Below are 18,315 nucleotides of genomic sequence, written 5' to 3'. Positions count from 1 at the left end.
AAACCAAGGTAGCAGAATGCATTCTGTCATTTCATTAATGTCCCTAGGATTCTGGACTGAGGCTTCCACCAATTTCCTATTCTCAATAGGACTGTTACAGTGATCACTCAAAATCGCTATTATGGCTATGCCGGATTGTGGGAGTGTCACCGAGGCCTCACGGAAGTGATTCAGTGGCCGTCCTGAGAGCATTCAGAGGAAGGCCATGATTTTTACCTGCCAGTTCCATGTCAGTATCTCTTCAGTAGCGTAAAGCTAAAGAACAAAAACTGTCATGCAGGTCTGTGAGTGCGAACCTGCTGGTCAGGTGGGGCTGGACTTTAGAGGAAAGAAAAGAGCCAGCTTTAAAAGCAGAATTTGCATGCCAGCCTTCTGATCAGGCCAGAACACAGACATAGTCTGAGAGTCCACAAGCCAAGCTGTCTAGGAAGAGCCTCAAAATCCAGGGTAAACTCCTGTGGAAGTCAGAAAGTTCAGGACGGCAAGAGTACTTCCATCTGAGGTGTCACAGAAGACAAAAATTCTAAATCTCAAGAAATTACAGCTGATTGTCTGCTGGCCCAGGAGCAGAGGCAGTAGAATGGCCTTTGCCCTAAGTCAGAAATCACTCATTTTACCTCCTCTGTGTGCCCTGTTGGCTCTGTAGACCCAGGAGACATAGTCATGTGTGTGCTCAGGATAACACTAAAGGCCAGGTAACATAATCTCTGTGGAAATTTCAGTAATGGACCTTTACCTACGCTTGGTGATTTAGTTAATGTTTGGTTTGGATATCCTCTTATAGATATTGTAATAGCACTTGGCAGAGTGTATATAAAGAACACTTGTATTTTTTCTAAACATTCCAAGGATGCAAGATTGGTCAAGAGTTTGAGCCTTTCTTCTGAGGTGCCTGGGTGGCTCAGTTGGTTAAGCGTCCGACTTTCAGCTCTGGTCATGATCTCATGGTCTGCAGGTTCAAGCCCCACTTCGGGCTCTCTACTGTCAGTGTAGAGCCCCCTTCAGATCCTCTGTTTCGCTCTTTCTCTGCCCCTAATGTACTCTCGCATGCTCTCTCCCTTAAAAATAAATAAACATTTAAAAAAAGAGAGAGAGAGAGATTGGTCAAGAGTTTGAGACAAACTGAACAGAATAGACTGAAGATTCCTCGGTCAACTTTGCAGGATGGTAATAAGATAGTTAATGCTAACAGGCACTGGACAGATCTAGGGCCAAGCCAAGCCTTGTGACCTTGGGCAAGTAACTTAAATACTCTGAAATTGTTTTCCTTATAAAACCAAAACAATAATGCCTCATTCATAATTAGTATTAGGAGGAGGCAATGAGGTAATTTATGTAAATCCCGTCACGGTTTACCATTGTCTGCATTCAGTACATGGTGTGTTCTCTTGTATTGCCAGCGGTTATAGCAACTGGAACAGTACACAGATGGCCTACATTGCAAGACACGTTGTGATAGGAAGGGAAACTCTGTCTATATAACTTTTCCATGCTGATAATCCTCCCTTATACTTCTCTATCATTCTTTTCTCTTCCACTATGGGGCTAGACAGCTTTGCCAAGCTCTGTCTGTGTGTTAGATAGATCCCAGAGGCCCAAGTCAGCCAGTGGGGATGGTTACATGAAATAGCAAAGTGAGAGAAAGCTGCAAGACAGAGACCACCAGTGTCGCAGGGCTTTCCTGACCCAAGTGTAGTGTCAGAGATCTGGGAGCTGGATCTTGAATCAGGATCTGTTCCAGGGAGTACCCTAGGAGATCAAAAGCAAACGCCTGGACCAGAACAGGCCACAGAAACCACAAGGATGCCGGAATGGGGTGGTGTAGAATTCCAATCAGGCTCCAACTCTTTTGGAGTCACAGCAGGAGCAATGACAACAAAATACTATCCAGTCGCCACATCAGTACATATTAAACATGAACAAATGACTAGATTTTTTTCAACTTGTCAGTGTTCATATAGATTCAGTCCAAGTCTGTTTGGCAAATCTAGTATTGAGTATCAAATGGCATTCATTCACATTTTTCTGGTGCACTACATTTACTCCCCAATTAAAATTCCATTTAAACAAACCAGAATGCCTTCCTAACACATTGTACTGACTCCAAGGAACTAGACTCTGTGACCCACTTCATCAAAATGCACTTGAAAAATTCTGTCTGGAGCTCTCAGACCAATGCTATGCAGTAAAGGTTTTATTTTCTTCATTCTGCCTTTTCTCTTCCAAGGCTTGACTTATAACCACTTGAGATAGAGCTAAAGCTGACAGAGAAAGTGAAAATCCTCTGCCTTCTTGCCCGCAGGAAATGCTTGGCAGGAGATTTCCAGGCTGTGCTGTCATCAAAGCTAAACTTAACCTTGTTCAGGAAAAGAACCCTTCACTTTCAAACCAACTCCTTGTCAGACCCATTCAACTTGCCGAGTACAATGTTGGGGGAGAAAGGAAGGAAAAATAGCAATGAATGCATTTCAGTTTGAGGTTATTGAGTCTTGAAATGATGACTTCTCATGTTTTGCAATGACATTAAAGTTAAATGTCTTGGTTCACGGGCCCTTACCATTCCCTTCATCTCCATTAATCTTTGCTCACAGTTTTGAAATATACCACTTTCTGTCTTGAGCAATGAAATGAAATTTTCCCAGGGTTATAATTGCTTTCCAGTGTGTCTTTTCTCATGTTATTTGATTGCTAAAGATTTCCTCTAAAATGGGAGATATTTAGTGAACACAATACAATGCATTTTCCTGCTATTTTTAATCTGTTCATGCATAATTTGAAGGGTTGGGTATGGGGAAAATGGAAATTGAACTCATCTGACCGTGACAGATTTGCAAACTCTGAATACAACTCAAAACTTTATTGATGCTTTTGAATTACAGCACCAAGTACCTGGACATGTCCATAGAACATCTACAGCATTTTATGTCTTCATAGCTACAGCCAACATTTGCTTAAGAGTCACAATTGTAATTCAGGATTGAGCAAGGAGAGCATTTTACAAGGAAAAGTAGAACATGCTGAAGCATTTTGCCTGGAACAAGCTTTTTATTTTTAGCCTGTCCCCAAAAAAATCATTATCTAGAGGCCTGAAATGTCTCAAAAAATCATTATATTTGAGTGCCTGGTAGGTCATATCATAGAGTCGAGGATCAGATGATATTTGGTATCAAATGGGTAAGCTCTCTGGACCAGAAAAACAATTGGTAGAATGGATTGTCTGTTAGAATCTACCCCTTCCTTTGTCTTCTGATGAGTACACATTCTCTAGAGAATGTTTAACAAACGGCACACCATACTTTGGTTCAGTAAATTATAGACAGTATTTTTATTGAGTTATATAAAAGACAGCACTTCCAAAATTGGAATCTGATAATCTGAGGGGCTCAGAATAATTGATATCTGTGTGCATGTAGTAAATGAAGATCTCTCTACTTCTGCAGCTTGGGTATATTTTGTATGAGTAATGGTGTACAAAATGATGGCAAAGATGGAAGGGCCAGATTTGATACTTAGCTCTGAACTCTGCCTGGTTCCCTCTCTGCCAGCGAGAAAATTCTTTTTAGAAGAGAATAAACACATAAAGTAGAGCCATCCATCATCAGTTAAAGGGAACCAGCTGGTAAGTTGGGGACCACCAATGCCAGTTTATTGGCCATCCCTGCCTAATTCCCATCTTCAAATATTAAAAACTATGCCAAGAGAGGCCTAGTCATAAATTAAGGGGGATGATCACTGGGAACTGGAAATTTTTTCACTTCAAAATGTTAGGATTCAAGTTTAGTGCATTCTCTAAACATTATTTCCTTACTCAAAAATCTATACCGGGACTTACTGGATAATTATAATGTTATAGTTACCATTGATTGAGCACTTTCTATGTTCCAAACATTATTTTCTCTGTTGGCTGTTCATAATCATCCTAAATTTGTCACAGTCCCCCTGTTGAAAACAGGCATCACCATTGGCATTTTCCAGGGAGGGAAACTGCAGCCCAGAGAAGTTAATGGATTTCCCTAAATTTACCAAGTAAGTCAGTAGAACAACCAAATACACGAGCAGGGTGATGGAACCCTCAGCGGTAATGTTTTCACTCTACTTGATACTTGAACACTCATTGGACTTACACAGGCTTCTGTCTGTATTTCCTGTTCTCTGAAACTTGCTTTCTTTGCCTGTAGAAGTAGGGTCGGGGAGATGCTTGAGGCTAGAATAAGTACTTTGGGGAGAATAGCTAATACCTGTGTGTCATTGATAACTATGCCCCTCACCTGTTAGATGGCCACCATTATGGCTGTCCTACTTGCCTGAGACATGTTCTCCCCAAATATCCAATAAAGAAGGTATTTGGAAATCATACACATATAAAAATAGTAATGATGATCTCATCAAAATTTTCTTCAAGTACTCAGTTTTTCTTTCACTCCTTTATGTGACTTGGGTAAAGACTTTACTGTTGCCCAGACATTTCCCATTTTTGAAAGCTGTCTAGTTCCTACTCAGATTTTTAACCTGAATTTAAGACCGTCCTCCATGTATCTAAAATTCTACTTAACAAATAATTATTGAGCAACTAATGTGTGATCATCGCTGTGAAAGGCAATGAAGATAGGAAGTAAGACATGGTCTCAGTTCCCAAAGAGCTTGATGTCTCATATGCAACAATATCATCAAAACAAAAACCCATCAGTGGGCTAGGTACTCATACTGAAGTGGAATATAGGGTAAAATACCCTCGGGGCGCCTGGGTGGCTTGGTCGGTTAAGTACCTGACTTCGGCTCAGGTCATGATCTCACGGTTCGTGAGTTTGAGCCCCGCGTCGGGCTCTGTGCTGACAGCTCGGAGCCTGGAGCCTGTTTCAGATTCTGTGTCTCCCTCTCTCTGACCCTCCCCCATTCATGCTCTGTCTCTCTCTGTCTCAAAAATAAATAAACGTTAAAAAAAAAATACCTTCACAGGAAGAAGCATTTCTATCTGATGAGATCCAGGCATGCTTCTGGGAGCATTTGCATTCTGTGCAGGGAACAGGATTTGATGGGTGGGGAAGAGGAAGGTGATGTGGAGGGCATACAGGACATACTAAAATATGGAAGGGCACACAGGTGTGACACGGCATGTCCAGAAAGCTGTCAAGAAATTGGCAATTCTGTGCACAGACTGACAAATAAGGAGTGCCACAAGATAAAATAACCAACAATCTGATTAAGAATGGAAATAGAGAGGCAAGGAGCTGGAATTTTATTCTGAAATCACGGGACAACTATCTACCTCAGGTCAACGTGATGTTGCTTTTTTACTGAATATAGTAGTCACTACTCACTTCTCTCTGTGGACAATTAAGAATGTATCACTTGATAACATTATATGACTTTCCATGTGAGACATATATTCATGTATATATGAAATATATGTTCATATATATATGACACTATTTATTATAGTTCTCTAAAGGAAAGGTGAGGAGTGTTAACTCTCCTTTGGAAATCATTTTAACATGGCCATTCGTCTCTGTTTTGCTTGATTTAAATTTGTAAATTTTAGAAACTGATTTGTGAGCTTACGTCTCTAGAATAACAAAATAGCCAAAAATCTTGACATTCTTTATTCTTACCTCCCTTTTAATTCACCAAGCAATGATGATTTTTATATAATATACCTCAATTCCCTTACCTTGTGTCCAATGCAATTGCCATCATTTAAGTTCAGGCTCTTATTATCTCTTCTTTACTATTTCCATAGGCCTGGATTGGTTCTGTCTTTCACACTCACTGGCTTCCCCTATCCTTACTCCGTGCATGCACACACATATTTGTCCCATTCTCTATGCTGCAACTAGAACACACTTTCCAAAATACAAATTGGTGAGCCTCTCTCGTGCACAGCATGGTTCCTCGGCATTTCAAGCTTATGATCTCAAAACACAAGTAGGGCAGTCCCTATTTTTTAAATATGTGTGTTTTTTTTTAATAAATCAAATATAAGGACTAGCAAGAAATCCAAATATTTTCTACAGCCTTATTCTTTGTAATGCATATATGAGCAGTACTTTATGTTCTTCTTAAGAATTCCCAGCATAATGGAACAGACAGCATGATGCCTGGCACTTTGTGCTTAAGAAATGTTATTGAATATAAGAAAAAAAGCGGTGAAACTTAGAAAGTGTGCCGTGTTTGGTCTTGGAGGAAAAGTAATGCATAAACAGAATAGCTCTTGGTACAGAATTATCCTAAGAGCCCTGAAAGGCTGGTAAAGAAACAGTGTTAAAACCATCTGGATGGGAAAAGTCTAAAATATATAATAAAGGGTACAAGAAATGTCATTTTTCAAATGCAATGACTGGAACTGGAGATGAGGAACTTGAAACTAAGGAAGAACGAATGGCAGCAAATGAAGGGAATTAACGTGTATCCAGTTATGTGCCAACCACTGGGTTAAATATTTTACATGAATTGTCTCTTTTTGTTCTCATAACAAGCCTATGTACACTTATTATCCCCATTATATATAGAGAAAGCTGAGATTAAATAACATCCCAAAGGACATATAATTAGTAAGCTGCGGAGTCAAGATCTGAATTCAGACTGGGCTGGAATCCAGTGTCTGGGCTCTTTCCAAATATACTAGTCTCCAACTGGTCCAGAAGGAACACACACACACACACACACACACACACACACACGCAGAGCCACATTATGATCTTGAAAGACTACTGCTCTGTGTCTGTGCTGTCATTATTTTCTCATCTACAAAGATCAATAAAGATCAATATTTGTTCACATTATCAGTACATGTTTATCCCATCCACTCATAAATGGTTGGCGTTGACCTCATTGGGTTGTGCTGTCAGCCAGCTGGCCAGTTTCCAACACAAGCCTATCTTTTTTAATCAGGCATTTTTCCTCAATTCCAATGGGCAGACTGATGACACACAGAGATGTTAGTGTTTCCTTTAGAAACTCCGTGCCTATATCCATTAAAGATGAAGAGGGTTTTACAAATGTCTATGGATTGATTGATCTACACTTTAAAATCATGGTTTCTGGAGTAACTAGAATTTCCAATGTAATTTAGAACTACTTGATGCAGGATCCTGAGCAGCTATTGGAAGTCTGGCTTCACTGTATTCAAAGAAAGAATAGATATCTACTGAAAAAGATACAGCTCTAGAAAAGACATTCTCAGCTCTGATGAATACTGAGTTGGCAGAAGCATTATCTTTATAATTCGTCAGTTGTCTTCATTCCTTCATCTTAATATTCCACCCATAATTCTTTAAGCAATGCACTTTTAAAAGTAAAAAGACATCATCTGTACTTTTAGTTTTTTAAACCTGTGGTCTTATTTTTCTCATGTTCTCAATCTTCTTCATTCTATATATCCCATTCATTCCATTTTTAGCCTTACTTAAAAACCTAATAAATTCCAAATCTGATTGACACTGTACTTTGCAATGATGTGTGCATGTGTGTGTTGTGTGTGTTGTAAGTAATGCTGATAGGTGCGTTCTGTGTAGAGTGTTGATAGGTGGGGATGGGAAGAAGGGAACAGGGGTGTATGGAAACAAAGTTGGATTTAGAAATTTTTTTAAATATGAAATTTATTGTCAAACTGGTTTCCATACAACACCCAGTGCTCATCCCAACAGGTGCCCTCCTCAATGCCCATCACCCACTTTCCCCTCCCTCCCACCCATCAACCCTCAGTTTATTCTCAGTTTTTAAGAGTCTCTTATGGTTTGGCTCCCTCCCTCTCTAACTTTTTTTTCCTTCCCCTCCCCCATTGTCTTCTGTTAAGTTTCTCAGGATCTACATAAGAGTGAAAACATATGGTATCTGTCTTTCTCTGTATGACTTATTTCACTTAGTATAACACTCTCCAGTTCCATCCACGTTGCTACAAAAGGCCATATTTCATTCTTTCTCATTGCCACGTAGTATTCCATTGTGTATATAAACCACAATTCCTTTATCCATCTATCAGTTGATGGACCTTTAGGCTCTTTCCATAATTTGGCTATTGTTGAAAGTGCTGCTATAAACATTGGAGTACAAGTGCCCCTATGCATCAGCACTCCTGTATCCCTTGGCACATCTCCAAAGGCAAGGGAATTAAAAGCAAAAATGAACTATTGAGACCTCATGAAGATAAAAACTTCTGCACTGCAAAGGAAACAATCAACAAAACTAAAAGGCAACTGATGGAATGGATTTAGAAATTTTTTTAAAAAATAGGTAAAATTTTATTTTTTTCAAAGATTGACTTTCCTTTATCATTTCTTCTAAATCCCTCCAAAATCCTAGTCACCACTCAGCTTCTCACATTACAGAAATTTCCAATCCCTTTTACCTTTTTTACCCACCAAAGATTTCATGCCTTCTAGCTAATCCAGCTCCTCTATGAAGAACATTCATAATCCTACAGGTTTAATAACTTTAGCATACTTGAGTTTAGGCAACCACCAGACTGATTCTTTTGGCGGTCGTGGTTCTTAGTCTCTGACTGAAGCTGACCTCAGCAACAGGCACTTTACTCCTGACTCTGCTGGTTGGACCTCAGCTTCTGATTCTTTTGACCAGCCCGCGACCCCATCAGTGGTACCCTGGCCTTACATTCAGCTGGAGCCTCTTATTTGCTCACAAATCTCTCTTTGTTCTTTCATCTTCATTCTGCCACCTCTGGAAGCCAAATTTAAGGCTGACATACCTAGTAGGACTTGGCGAGAAAAACATGTTGAAAATTGGTTTAGAAATGGCGATTGGATATACATGGACACGAGCAGGAACCTGGGAAGACGGTTGCAAAAATTGTAACACGGTGTTCGTAAAACCCGAAATAGGATCAAGTAGAGGGCAAGCGAGAGAAAAATAAAAAAAATAAAAGTGAGTATAAATCTGAGAAATCTTTCTTTCAACTGGTTTAATCAACAAATATTATTGAATATAGACATAGTCCCAGATACTAAATGGTAGAATAAAATAATATTCTCGGTCAACAAGATGTTTCCTATGGCTTACATTGGCCCTATATCATAGACCTTACACATGAGGGACTCAGGAAACACTTGTTCAGTTACATTAAGTCATTGATAAATTATATTTAAAGTTAAAATAGAAAAATTAAACAGCCAGTTGTGAACTCAATATTCCTAACCTGAGAATCAAAATAATAATAATAATAATAATAATAATAATAACCATCAGTGGCGGTATGGGAGGGAAAGGAATAATATAAGAGGAAAGCAACCTAAAAAAGCATATTTGCAGCATATTTTGAGTTTGAGCTAATTATGGGACATCCATATGGGTATGTTCTTGAAAATCCAAGAATGGCTAACCTCACACAAGACAGCCAAATGGAAGACTCCCCACTGCCAGTCTGAACGAAATTCCTGCTGTCATTTTAGGGACTGGAAGCCAATTTTCAGACTGACAATATGCAAAGAGTCACGCTGACCTTGGTTCAAAGCCCAGTATAGACATTGACCAGGGTGTGAAATGGACTAAAACCCGTGTAGCCTTCTCATCCATCCACCGCAAATGGTGGTCTCCCTCTGGCTGGGCTGCAGTGACTGCTGACAACCCAGACAGACAGCTGCACCAGAGGTGCTGGGAGAATTATGGTGGCCACCGCTGCCCTGCTGTTATACATACTGGGTTTGATTATGGTGGAGTCCTAGCAAGCCACTTATAAGTGAAGGACAGTACCTCCAAGTCAAATGTTACCTAAAATTTTAAGTAGAATTGTTTGTAAAGCTGAGAAAATATCCCAGAACCCTCTTGTGAATTCGTAGACAGGACTGGCTTCTCTTAGCCAGCTGCACCCCATCCGTCATCAATCACTATTGTAGGGCAGCAAGCGATGTGCCCAAGTCCACCGTGTTTGAGTGCTTTATAATTGCTTTAACTATCTTCAAAGCCTGGCAGACACTCTGATGTCTAGAATGTGCGCAGTGAAAGCTTGTTAAGTGGACAAATGAACGATAACCCCCGCCATTTACAGTTGAGGAATCTGAAATACAGAAAAGGAAAATGAGCGCATGCTCACAGTGAAGGTAAAAGAGGGTCCAGGATTCCTGGATCCGAAGTCAAAGGTCTTTTGCCTGGAATTGTTCATAAACATAAGGAGCTGCTTTAAAAAACATACGGATTATCTTTCAATCCAAAGTAGATGCTTGGTTTCCTCAGCTCAGGCTCTGTGTCTTTGACTTTCATCTTTATCTTCCTACAGCAAAGAGCACAACCACGCATGTTCAGCACGTAATCAAAAGGCGGATCCTGCATTAAATTGGAGATGGATGTTTAGAAGAAGGTTTAACCTTCTTTTCATGACCCATTCTAGAGAGCCATTCTGTTTTTTGGTCTGCTCATTATGAAGTCGTTTATCTCCTAGGATTTCATGGTGGAAAATGGAGATGGGGTCAGATTCAAGAGTAATATTAGAGTAGTTATTTTTGTTGTTTACGAAGTGAAATTATAGGTAACGAGGGGAAAAATAAATGAAGTTAAAAGCATGAGTTGTCACTTCTAAGCACCGTTGTAGGCACTATACAAAATGCATGCTTTATGCCTTTTAAACAAAGTAGGCCATTAAGTGTGCAATGCTAAGAGGAATTTTATCTCACCTATAAATACAAGTGAATCTGTTAAGCTCCAAATCCCCACGTACAGACAATTTACGGTGGTAATCAAGACGATCCTCACAATTTAACTTCAGGCCATCTGTTACTCTATTGGTATTTTAATAATAATGAATAAAAATATACGTTGACAACAAAAAGTGTTACTTAAAGTAGAATCGTCTTAAAGAGTCAATGATAATTTCTAAAAAGGTGTGTAAATATCATATTTACTCAGAATTCTCTTTTGTGCCTTTACCTTTTAATTAATGTGAGAGAAGACCTTTAGTATATAACTGTACATATATATTGAGGAACAAATTACCCCCACTTCTTCAAATTGACAGTATCAACTAAAATGCTTGACTTGAGGATCCACACAAATATTCATAAGGACACAAGTCACTTTTCTTTTTCTCTTCTTACACTTTTTTTAATGTTTTAAAAAATTTTAAAGTTTATTTATTTATTTAAGAGAGAGTGAGGGGGGCAGAGAGAGAGAGTGAATCCTAAGCAGGCTCCATGCTGTCAGCACAGAGCCCAGTGCGGGGCTGGAACTCAAGAACTGTGAGATCATGACCTGAGTCAAAGTCAGGAGTCAGACCTTTAACTGACTGAGCCACCCAGGCACCCTTCTTCTTCTGTTTTTTTTAAATCCTTCCTTTAATGTTTTCTTATCTTTTTTTCTTTTTCTTTTCTTTCTTTCTTTCTTTCTTTCTTTCTTTCTTTCTTTCTTTTTTTTTTTTTTGAAAAAGAGAGAGAGAAATGAATTGGAGGTGAGGGAAGGGCAAAGAGAGAGGGAGAGAGAATCTTTTTTTTTTCTTTTTGTCCTGATTCTTTATATTCTATGAAATTTTTTTCCAATATATGAAGTTTATTGTCAAATTGGTTTCCATACAACACCCAGTGCTCATCCCAAAAGGTGCCTGAGGGAGAGAGAATCTTAAGCAGGCTCCGTGTTCAGCGCAGAGGTCTATGTGGGGCTCCATCTCATGACCCTGAGATCATGACCTGAGCCAAAATCAAGAGTCCGATGCTTAACTGACTGAGCCACCCAGGCACTCCATGTTTTCTTTACTTTTTGATGTTGAAGGAAGAAATAAAAAGGCAAGGAAAATGGGGAAGAAATTAAAAATCTTTTGAAAGTTACAGGCTATTCTTTACTATTTTTCTGTTATCTAGGAGGTGGCAACTATGCCTTTCCTTTTGCACAAAGAAAGTTATTCATTAAAACAAAATGTTATGAAAAATAATATAACTAATGGTTATCAGGCTAAGGCAAAGGCGGCAGGAAACCCTGCCCTAGTGGTCGCCATCTGGGAGTGAGGAAACCTGAGTTTTGGTCCAGGCTAGTCAGTCCATCGATTAACTGAATAATCCTGAGCAGACTATAAACCTGAGGTTCTCATTGCTGAAGTGAAGGGCTTGAATTTCACAACTTCAGATGGGTCTTTGGGTTTTGCTACCCTGTTAGTACATGAATGTATGTCTAAGTCATTTGCAAATAAGAATGAGGTTGTTCAACAGTTACACAATGCAAAGAGCTGCGTTGCTTTCCATCATACCCATAGGAGTGGATTTTTATCTGCCCGGGCATGGGGTAGGGTAAGAAGTGGCATTTCTATTATAAAGGAAAATATTAAAGATGGCAATGAAGTTATTTTTTGAGGAAAAAGGGAGAATTAATAAATCGCACAAGAGTATGGGTTTGCATTTTTAAATAGCCTTTTAATTTCATCTCCTTTCCACACCAAATCTTTTAAAGACAAGCCCTATCCACAGTCTTTTTAAGAGTATATTTTGAAAATATCCTACTACGCCAATGCATCCCTAAAGTGTGGAAACTGATTTTCTGGTAAAATCATGATGGTCCATCTCAGGTTGTGTGTCCCCTTGAAAGCCTGACTTTGGTCCCTCGGTATGTTTTCCCCAAACTTCAAATCTCTCTCTCCCCACCTGAGTTTCTTCACCATCTCCACTTTCCTCATGTAAATACAGACAAACATCCAGCTCGCTTTTGTAGGAACCAACTGCTCGATTTAGCGTTGTGGAGACATACTGTCAGAAGGCTGGGATGCGAGTGGTGTCTAAAATGTAATGACAACACGAGTTTGCTTATTTAGAGCCTGCAGAAATGGTGGAGCAAATGGTGCTTTGTTTCTTTCTTTCCCAGCCATGTGTGTGGTGTGATGTTGGCCCAGTCTCTGCAAGGCTGGCAATCCACAGAGGGGGCGGACTGCCCCATGCAATGTGTCCTCACCCTCCAGTGATTCCTCACCCCTTCACTTCCCCTCCATTTCATATTCTTTTTCTCATCTGGCCTTCCGTAAACCTCCAGGGCCAAAGAGCTACCAGTGACACCAATTCTTGAGCAGGTATTGTGACAGAGACAAGATGCCAGAAATAAAATTGTTGAAATGGTTGTTCTCAATGATAGCAAATATTACAAACCATTCATACAGTGCTTCCTGTTTTCCTTCTGTGCTTTCTCCTTTAAAGGTGACTTTTCCCCATTTTTTCTCATTCTGTTTAAAATGACTCTGTGGCTAGAAATGTCAGAGAAGACTCTTGATTTTGCAGACAATGGAGACCCTGCTTAGTGCATTTGAATATATTACTTGGAATCACCAAGGCAAGAGAAGGAACCAATGTAGAGTGAGGAGCTCCTAGCTCTAGCTTTTCTGATGCTTTCCACTGTCCCAGACTGTCCCAAATCATGAATTAAAACATATATAAATTGTTCTCACTTATGCTAGATCCTTCTCTTCTGCTTTAAGAATAAGATTCATGTCTACAAATAATACACACTTTTGGACTTAGAATGGTTAGGTGGACAAATCTTAATTCCCAATGACCAGGGTTAATTTGATTAGAGGCCTGGTCTATTCTCAATTTAGGTGACATAGAGAAGACAGAGGGGACTATGTATTGGCTAGAGAAAAGAGGTCTTTATTCCTTTCTGATCTGAAAATTTCCCGTTATTATCGCTATTAGGGGTAGAACAAAAGTTCAGCCGTGTTCTTTAAAGGCCACTATTGGGGCGCCTGGGTGGCTCAGTCGGTTAAGTGGCCGACTTCGGGGCTCAGGTCATGATTTCGCGGTCCGTGAGTTCGAGCCCCGCGTCAGGCTCTGTGCTGACATCTCACAGCCTGGAGCCTGTTTCGGATTCTGTGTCTCCCTTTCTTTCTGACCCTCCCCCGTTCATGCTCTGTCTCTCTCTGTCTCAAAAATAAATAAATGTTAAAAAAATTAAAAAATAAATAAGGGCCACTATTGCAATGAGCAGGGTCCATGACAAGAAGTTTCCTGAAGGCTCTCCTCTGAACCTATCCTTTGACACAGATTGTTTTTGATGGGTTTACTAATTCCCGAAGTGGAAACACTGACCCCACACAGTGAGATACAAGGAAGGTACAGTTCCGAAGAGGAAATGGCCGGTGGAAATGGCAGCTGTTTTCACAAGGCCAGTGAACTTTGGAAGCAAACCTCTCCCTGAGGCGAGCACCTTGTGAAAGGGGAGACTGCAAAGGCCTGGGGGAGACACAGCAGATCACTTACCTGGGTGTTTGTATAGTCGGGTCCCCATTTTAGTGGGTTGAGTGTAACCTTGGGTAAAATTCTCCTAAACTTCCTCATAAGTTTTATTTTTTCTTTCTTTCTTTCTTTCTTTCTTTCTTTCTTTCTTTCTTTCTTCTTTCTCTTTCTTTCCTTCATTGCTCAATAGTCTCTGAGACACTTGAGGTCTAAGACTCAATTTTACTGCACTCAATCCCTAGTGCCAATCCAAGGTCAAACATGAAGTATATCTTTATAAATATTTATTGGACTGAATTAAATTGCAATGATTAGGTCACTTCTGTTTCTACTTAGGGGAAACATAGGGTTAGGGGCACAAAGCTCAAACATGTCATTGGTATATATTAAAAAAAAATCCTAAGAGGGGCACCTGGGTGGCTTAGTTGGTTGAGCATCCGACTTCAGCTCAGGTCATGATTTCACGGTTTGTGAGTTTGGCCCTGTGTTGGGCTCTGTGCTGATAGCTCAGAGCCTAGAGCCTGCTTCAGATTCTGTGTCTCCCTCTCTCTCTCTGGGCTCCTCCCCCTCTCATATTCTGTCTGTCTCTTTCTCTCTCAAAAAATAAATAAACATTAAAATTTTTTTTTAAATCTTAAGAACCTAATAAAAATGGTAACATGACTTCATACATGTTATATGTTTAAAGAATACGTAAATGCTATAATAAACATTGTACTTTATCTTTAGAAAATCTTCAATTTGCTTGTGGAAGTGGGTGTCAGAAGGGTTGTGAGCTATTAGAGATTAGTGGGAGGAGTGTTATCTGAAATTGGAAGATGGTCGTAACTACAGATGCAGACAGGTGTGGCTCATAGCATAGCTGTGAAGTCCGATATTGTATGGTCTTTGACGTGGGTGTGTGTCCAGGCGTGGTGTATTTCTGTGGGGTTCAGTTCCACTGGTTCCAGTTTTCTGTATTCACCTAGTGTTTCCTGATGATGAAATAGGCATGAGCAAATGTGAGATTTGCATTATATTCAAATTGTCTCCTACTATATAAATAGTGTAACGGATCTGCGTTTCCATACAAATGTATTGGAAGTGTATATGCATCTCCCCTCACCTGCATTTTATGCCTGGAATAAAGTAGCCATGAGCTCTGCTTTCTATTAGCAGAATGACCATAACTGCAGAGGTGTCCTTGCTGTGATTTTTATGTCATTCCTCTTTAGTGAGGATTTGGCTGTCTTTTGTGTTTGTCAAATACCTCAAAATATTTTTCAAACATTTGTGTTGGGGTAAAAAAAAAACCCTCAAAATACACTTAGCCAGTGGATTTTTTAACACATTTAACAAACAAAAATTTAATCCTTATGTCTCTCATTAATGTTCCTGTGGTGAGATGAAATAGTCCTCTCTATGAATTTTCTGGATAAAGAAGCAGCCCCATATCCAATGCACATTTAAAAATTAAAAAAAAAAAAATCAGACCAAGTTTTCTTGAAAGCCCTTAATACATCAAGTTTACCTTTAATCTGAATGACATAAAATCATGGTTGAATAAGGTATGTCTACATTTCATGATGTCATTTTGCAATGTCCTGCAAAATCAACTGTGCACAAAGTGAAAAATTGGAAAATCATTTGGTCCTGTTGTGTGAACTAGTTCCTCCCTTGCTTCCTTCCTTCTTTCCTTCCTTCCTTCTTTCCTCCCTCCCTACTTCCCTCCCTCCCTTCCTTCACCATCCATTTCTTTCAACAAACCTTTACTGAAGGCCTATTATGTATCAGGTTATTTGCAAAGTCCCACAAAGAGTGTACCATTTGGTGTAAGGTGCAAACAAATAAATGAATTATTACAGAACATTTACATGACCAGTTTGCTATGTGAAGAGCAGAATTGTCTGCATGAGATCGCATGGTTCATTTGGAGGAACATGTCTGTGTTGTCAAGACCAAATCTCTGCCCATGACCCCACCCTGTTCTACATTTGAACAGCATCAAAGAAGCCTTAGAAGGCATACCTGTCTGTGCTGTTTCGAAGGGACACATGCACCCTCATGTTTATGGCAGCACTATCAACAATAGCCAAAGTATGGAAAGAGGCCAAATGTCCCTCGGTGGATGAATGGATAAAGAAGATGTGGTACACACACACACACACACACACACACACACACACGATGGAGTATTACTCAGCAATCAAAAAGAATGAAATCTTGCCATTTGCAACTACGTGGATGGAACTGGAGGGTATTATGCTGAGTGAAATTAGTCAGAAAAAGACAAATATCATATATCTTTATTCATACGAGGACTTTAAGAGACAAAACAGATGAACATAAGGGAAGGGAAACAAAAATAATATAAAAACAGGGAGGGGGACAAACTCATAAATACGGAGAACAAACTGAGGGTTATTGGAGGGGTTGTGGGAAGAGGGATGGGCTAAATGGGGAAAGGGCACTAAGGAATCTACTCCTGAAATCATTGTTGCACTTATGTACTAACTAATTTGGATGTAAATTTTTAAAAATGAAAAATAAAATTTAAAAAAAAGGAAAAAAAAAAAGCAAGCATACTTGTCACATTTGGGAAGGCTGGAAAAGCTGTTATTGAAGTGAATAGCAGATTCAAGATTGTACACGATTGGGGACTATTCTCGCTTACTTTACACAATGAATTATTACAATTAGCCATTCATTTTCCAAAGATTTTCACACAACTGGGAGTGAGACATTTTAAATCATTCTGTCTAGATACAACCATGGCAGGATCCCTTAGGGATTGAAGATGGGAAAATAGGTAAACAATTGTATCCCCCCTTCAACAGTCTTCCTCCTTCTAGAATAAGCTCAATAGCCATAACTTAAGGCTTTTCTCAAGTGAATGATTAAAGGAATGGTTGATTGTTCCTGAGTGAGACAAATCAGTGAGATTTCTGGCCACACCAGTTTCTAGTGTTGCGACCTTGGACAAACTATTTAACATCTCTGAATATCAGTGTCTCCAAGTGTAAAGGAATTTATACCAGTCTTTCAGGATTGTGAAGAATGAATGAAATAGCCCATGGAAACAATTGGTACTGGCCTTGTTCAGAGCATTGGTTAATTAATAATGGGGTTAATGCCATGATTCTTCCCTTTATGGGCTCTCTCTTGCTGATACAATTTGCTTTCTTTCTTTCCTATCATTATAGACAATTGTGATGACCCATTAGCATCCCTGCTCTCTCCAATGGCTTTTTCCAGTTCTTCAGACCTCGCTGGTACTCACAGCCCAGCTCAACTCAACCGAAGAGTTGGTGAGTTAGATGACTAAAACTCAAAAGGCAAATGCTAAATAAGCGTGCTGTGGGGAAATGGAATAAAAGGACATTCCTATTCACTGGGATCATGTCCAAGAGCATGCTGAGAAGAAGAAAGGGAAAGGGGGTTACAATGGAATTAAGCCATGTTTCCTAGTGCATAATGGATACTCAAAGTATGCTTGTTCTTGCCTCCCCAACTCACACTATTTTTCTCTGATTATCATGAGAGGCCTTTGTAAAAATAAGTTTTTAAAAAAACACTTTATTTTTATATTTCGTGTCTCTAACATGAATAGCTACCAAAATACATTATTATTGTAGCATGTATATAATAAATGTGTGAAATCTACTAAGATTTTTCCTTCAAGAACTTAAATTTTAACAACAAAAAGATGTTGCTAATTTTAAAAATATACAGTACTATGAAGTAAAAGTAAGAAAATACAATACAGAAAAGTAAGTAAGTAATAAAGTAGGTAAGAAAATGCAAGGCAAACCTACCAACTAATACTTGTGGTTAAATGTTGGGTGTGTATCTTTACAATGTGTGATGGAAGTACGAGCAGACACCCTTAACTGATCTCTTATGTGACGTGTCTTTAACAAATTATAATGTTGGATATCTAGATAGATCTGTTTTTAGTCAGAGTTGGATGTTGACTTTTATGATGTGTATTTGAATTTGTTAATTTTTAAAAATTATTTAACATCTGGTTATCTTTGTATATTTATATATCTAGTGAATATTATAAACGTCTTCAAGTTGAGAAAAATAATTTATATGCAACTTCAAGAGGTACAGTGATCTGTTAGAGCTCATATTAATTATTCTTGACTGTATCTTCTCATCGATAATATGAGGCCCATCATATTAG

At 39.2% G+C, this 18,315-nt stretch overlaps 1 protein-coding gene across 1 annotated transcript in view; it reads left to right on the top strand.

Moving 5' to 3' along the window:
- The window catches only part of CNTNAP5 (contactin associated protein family member 5), a 795,339-nt gene that overhangs the window by 165,175 nt on the left and 611,849 nt on the right, over window positions 1-18,315 (top strand). The window contains exon 2 of the mRNA XM_042954126.1: window positions 17,330-17,434. Coding sequence (XP_042810060.1) covers window positions 17,330-17,434 — 105 coding nt within the window. The remainder of the gene's footprint in view (window positions 1-17,329; window positions 17,435-18,315) is intronic.

Source organism: Panthera leo, chromosome C1 (assembly GCF_018350215.1).
Source record: "Panthera leo isolate Ple1 chromosome C1, P.leo_Ple1_pat1.1, whole genome shotgun sequence".
NCBI lineage: Eukaryota > Metazoa > Chordata > Mammalia > Carnivora > Felidae > Panthera > Panthera leo.
This window is presented reverse-complemented; position numbering and strand designations above follow the sequence as displayed.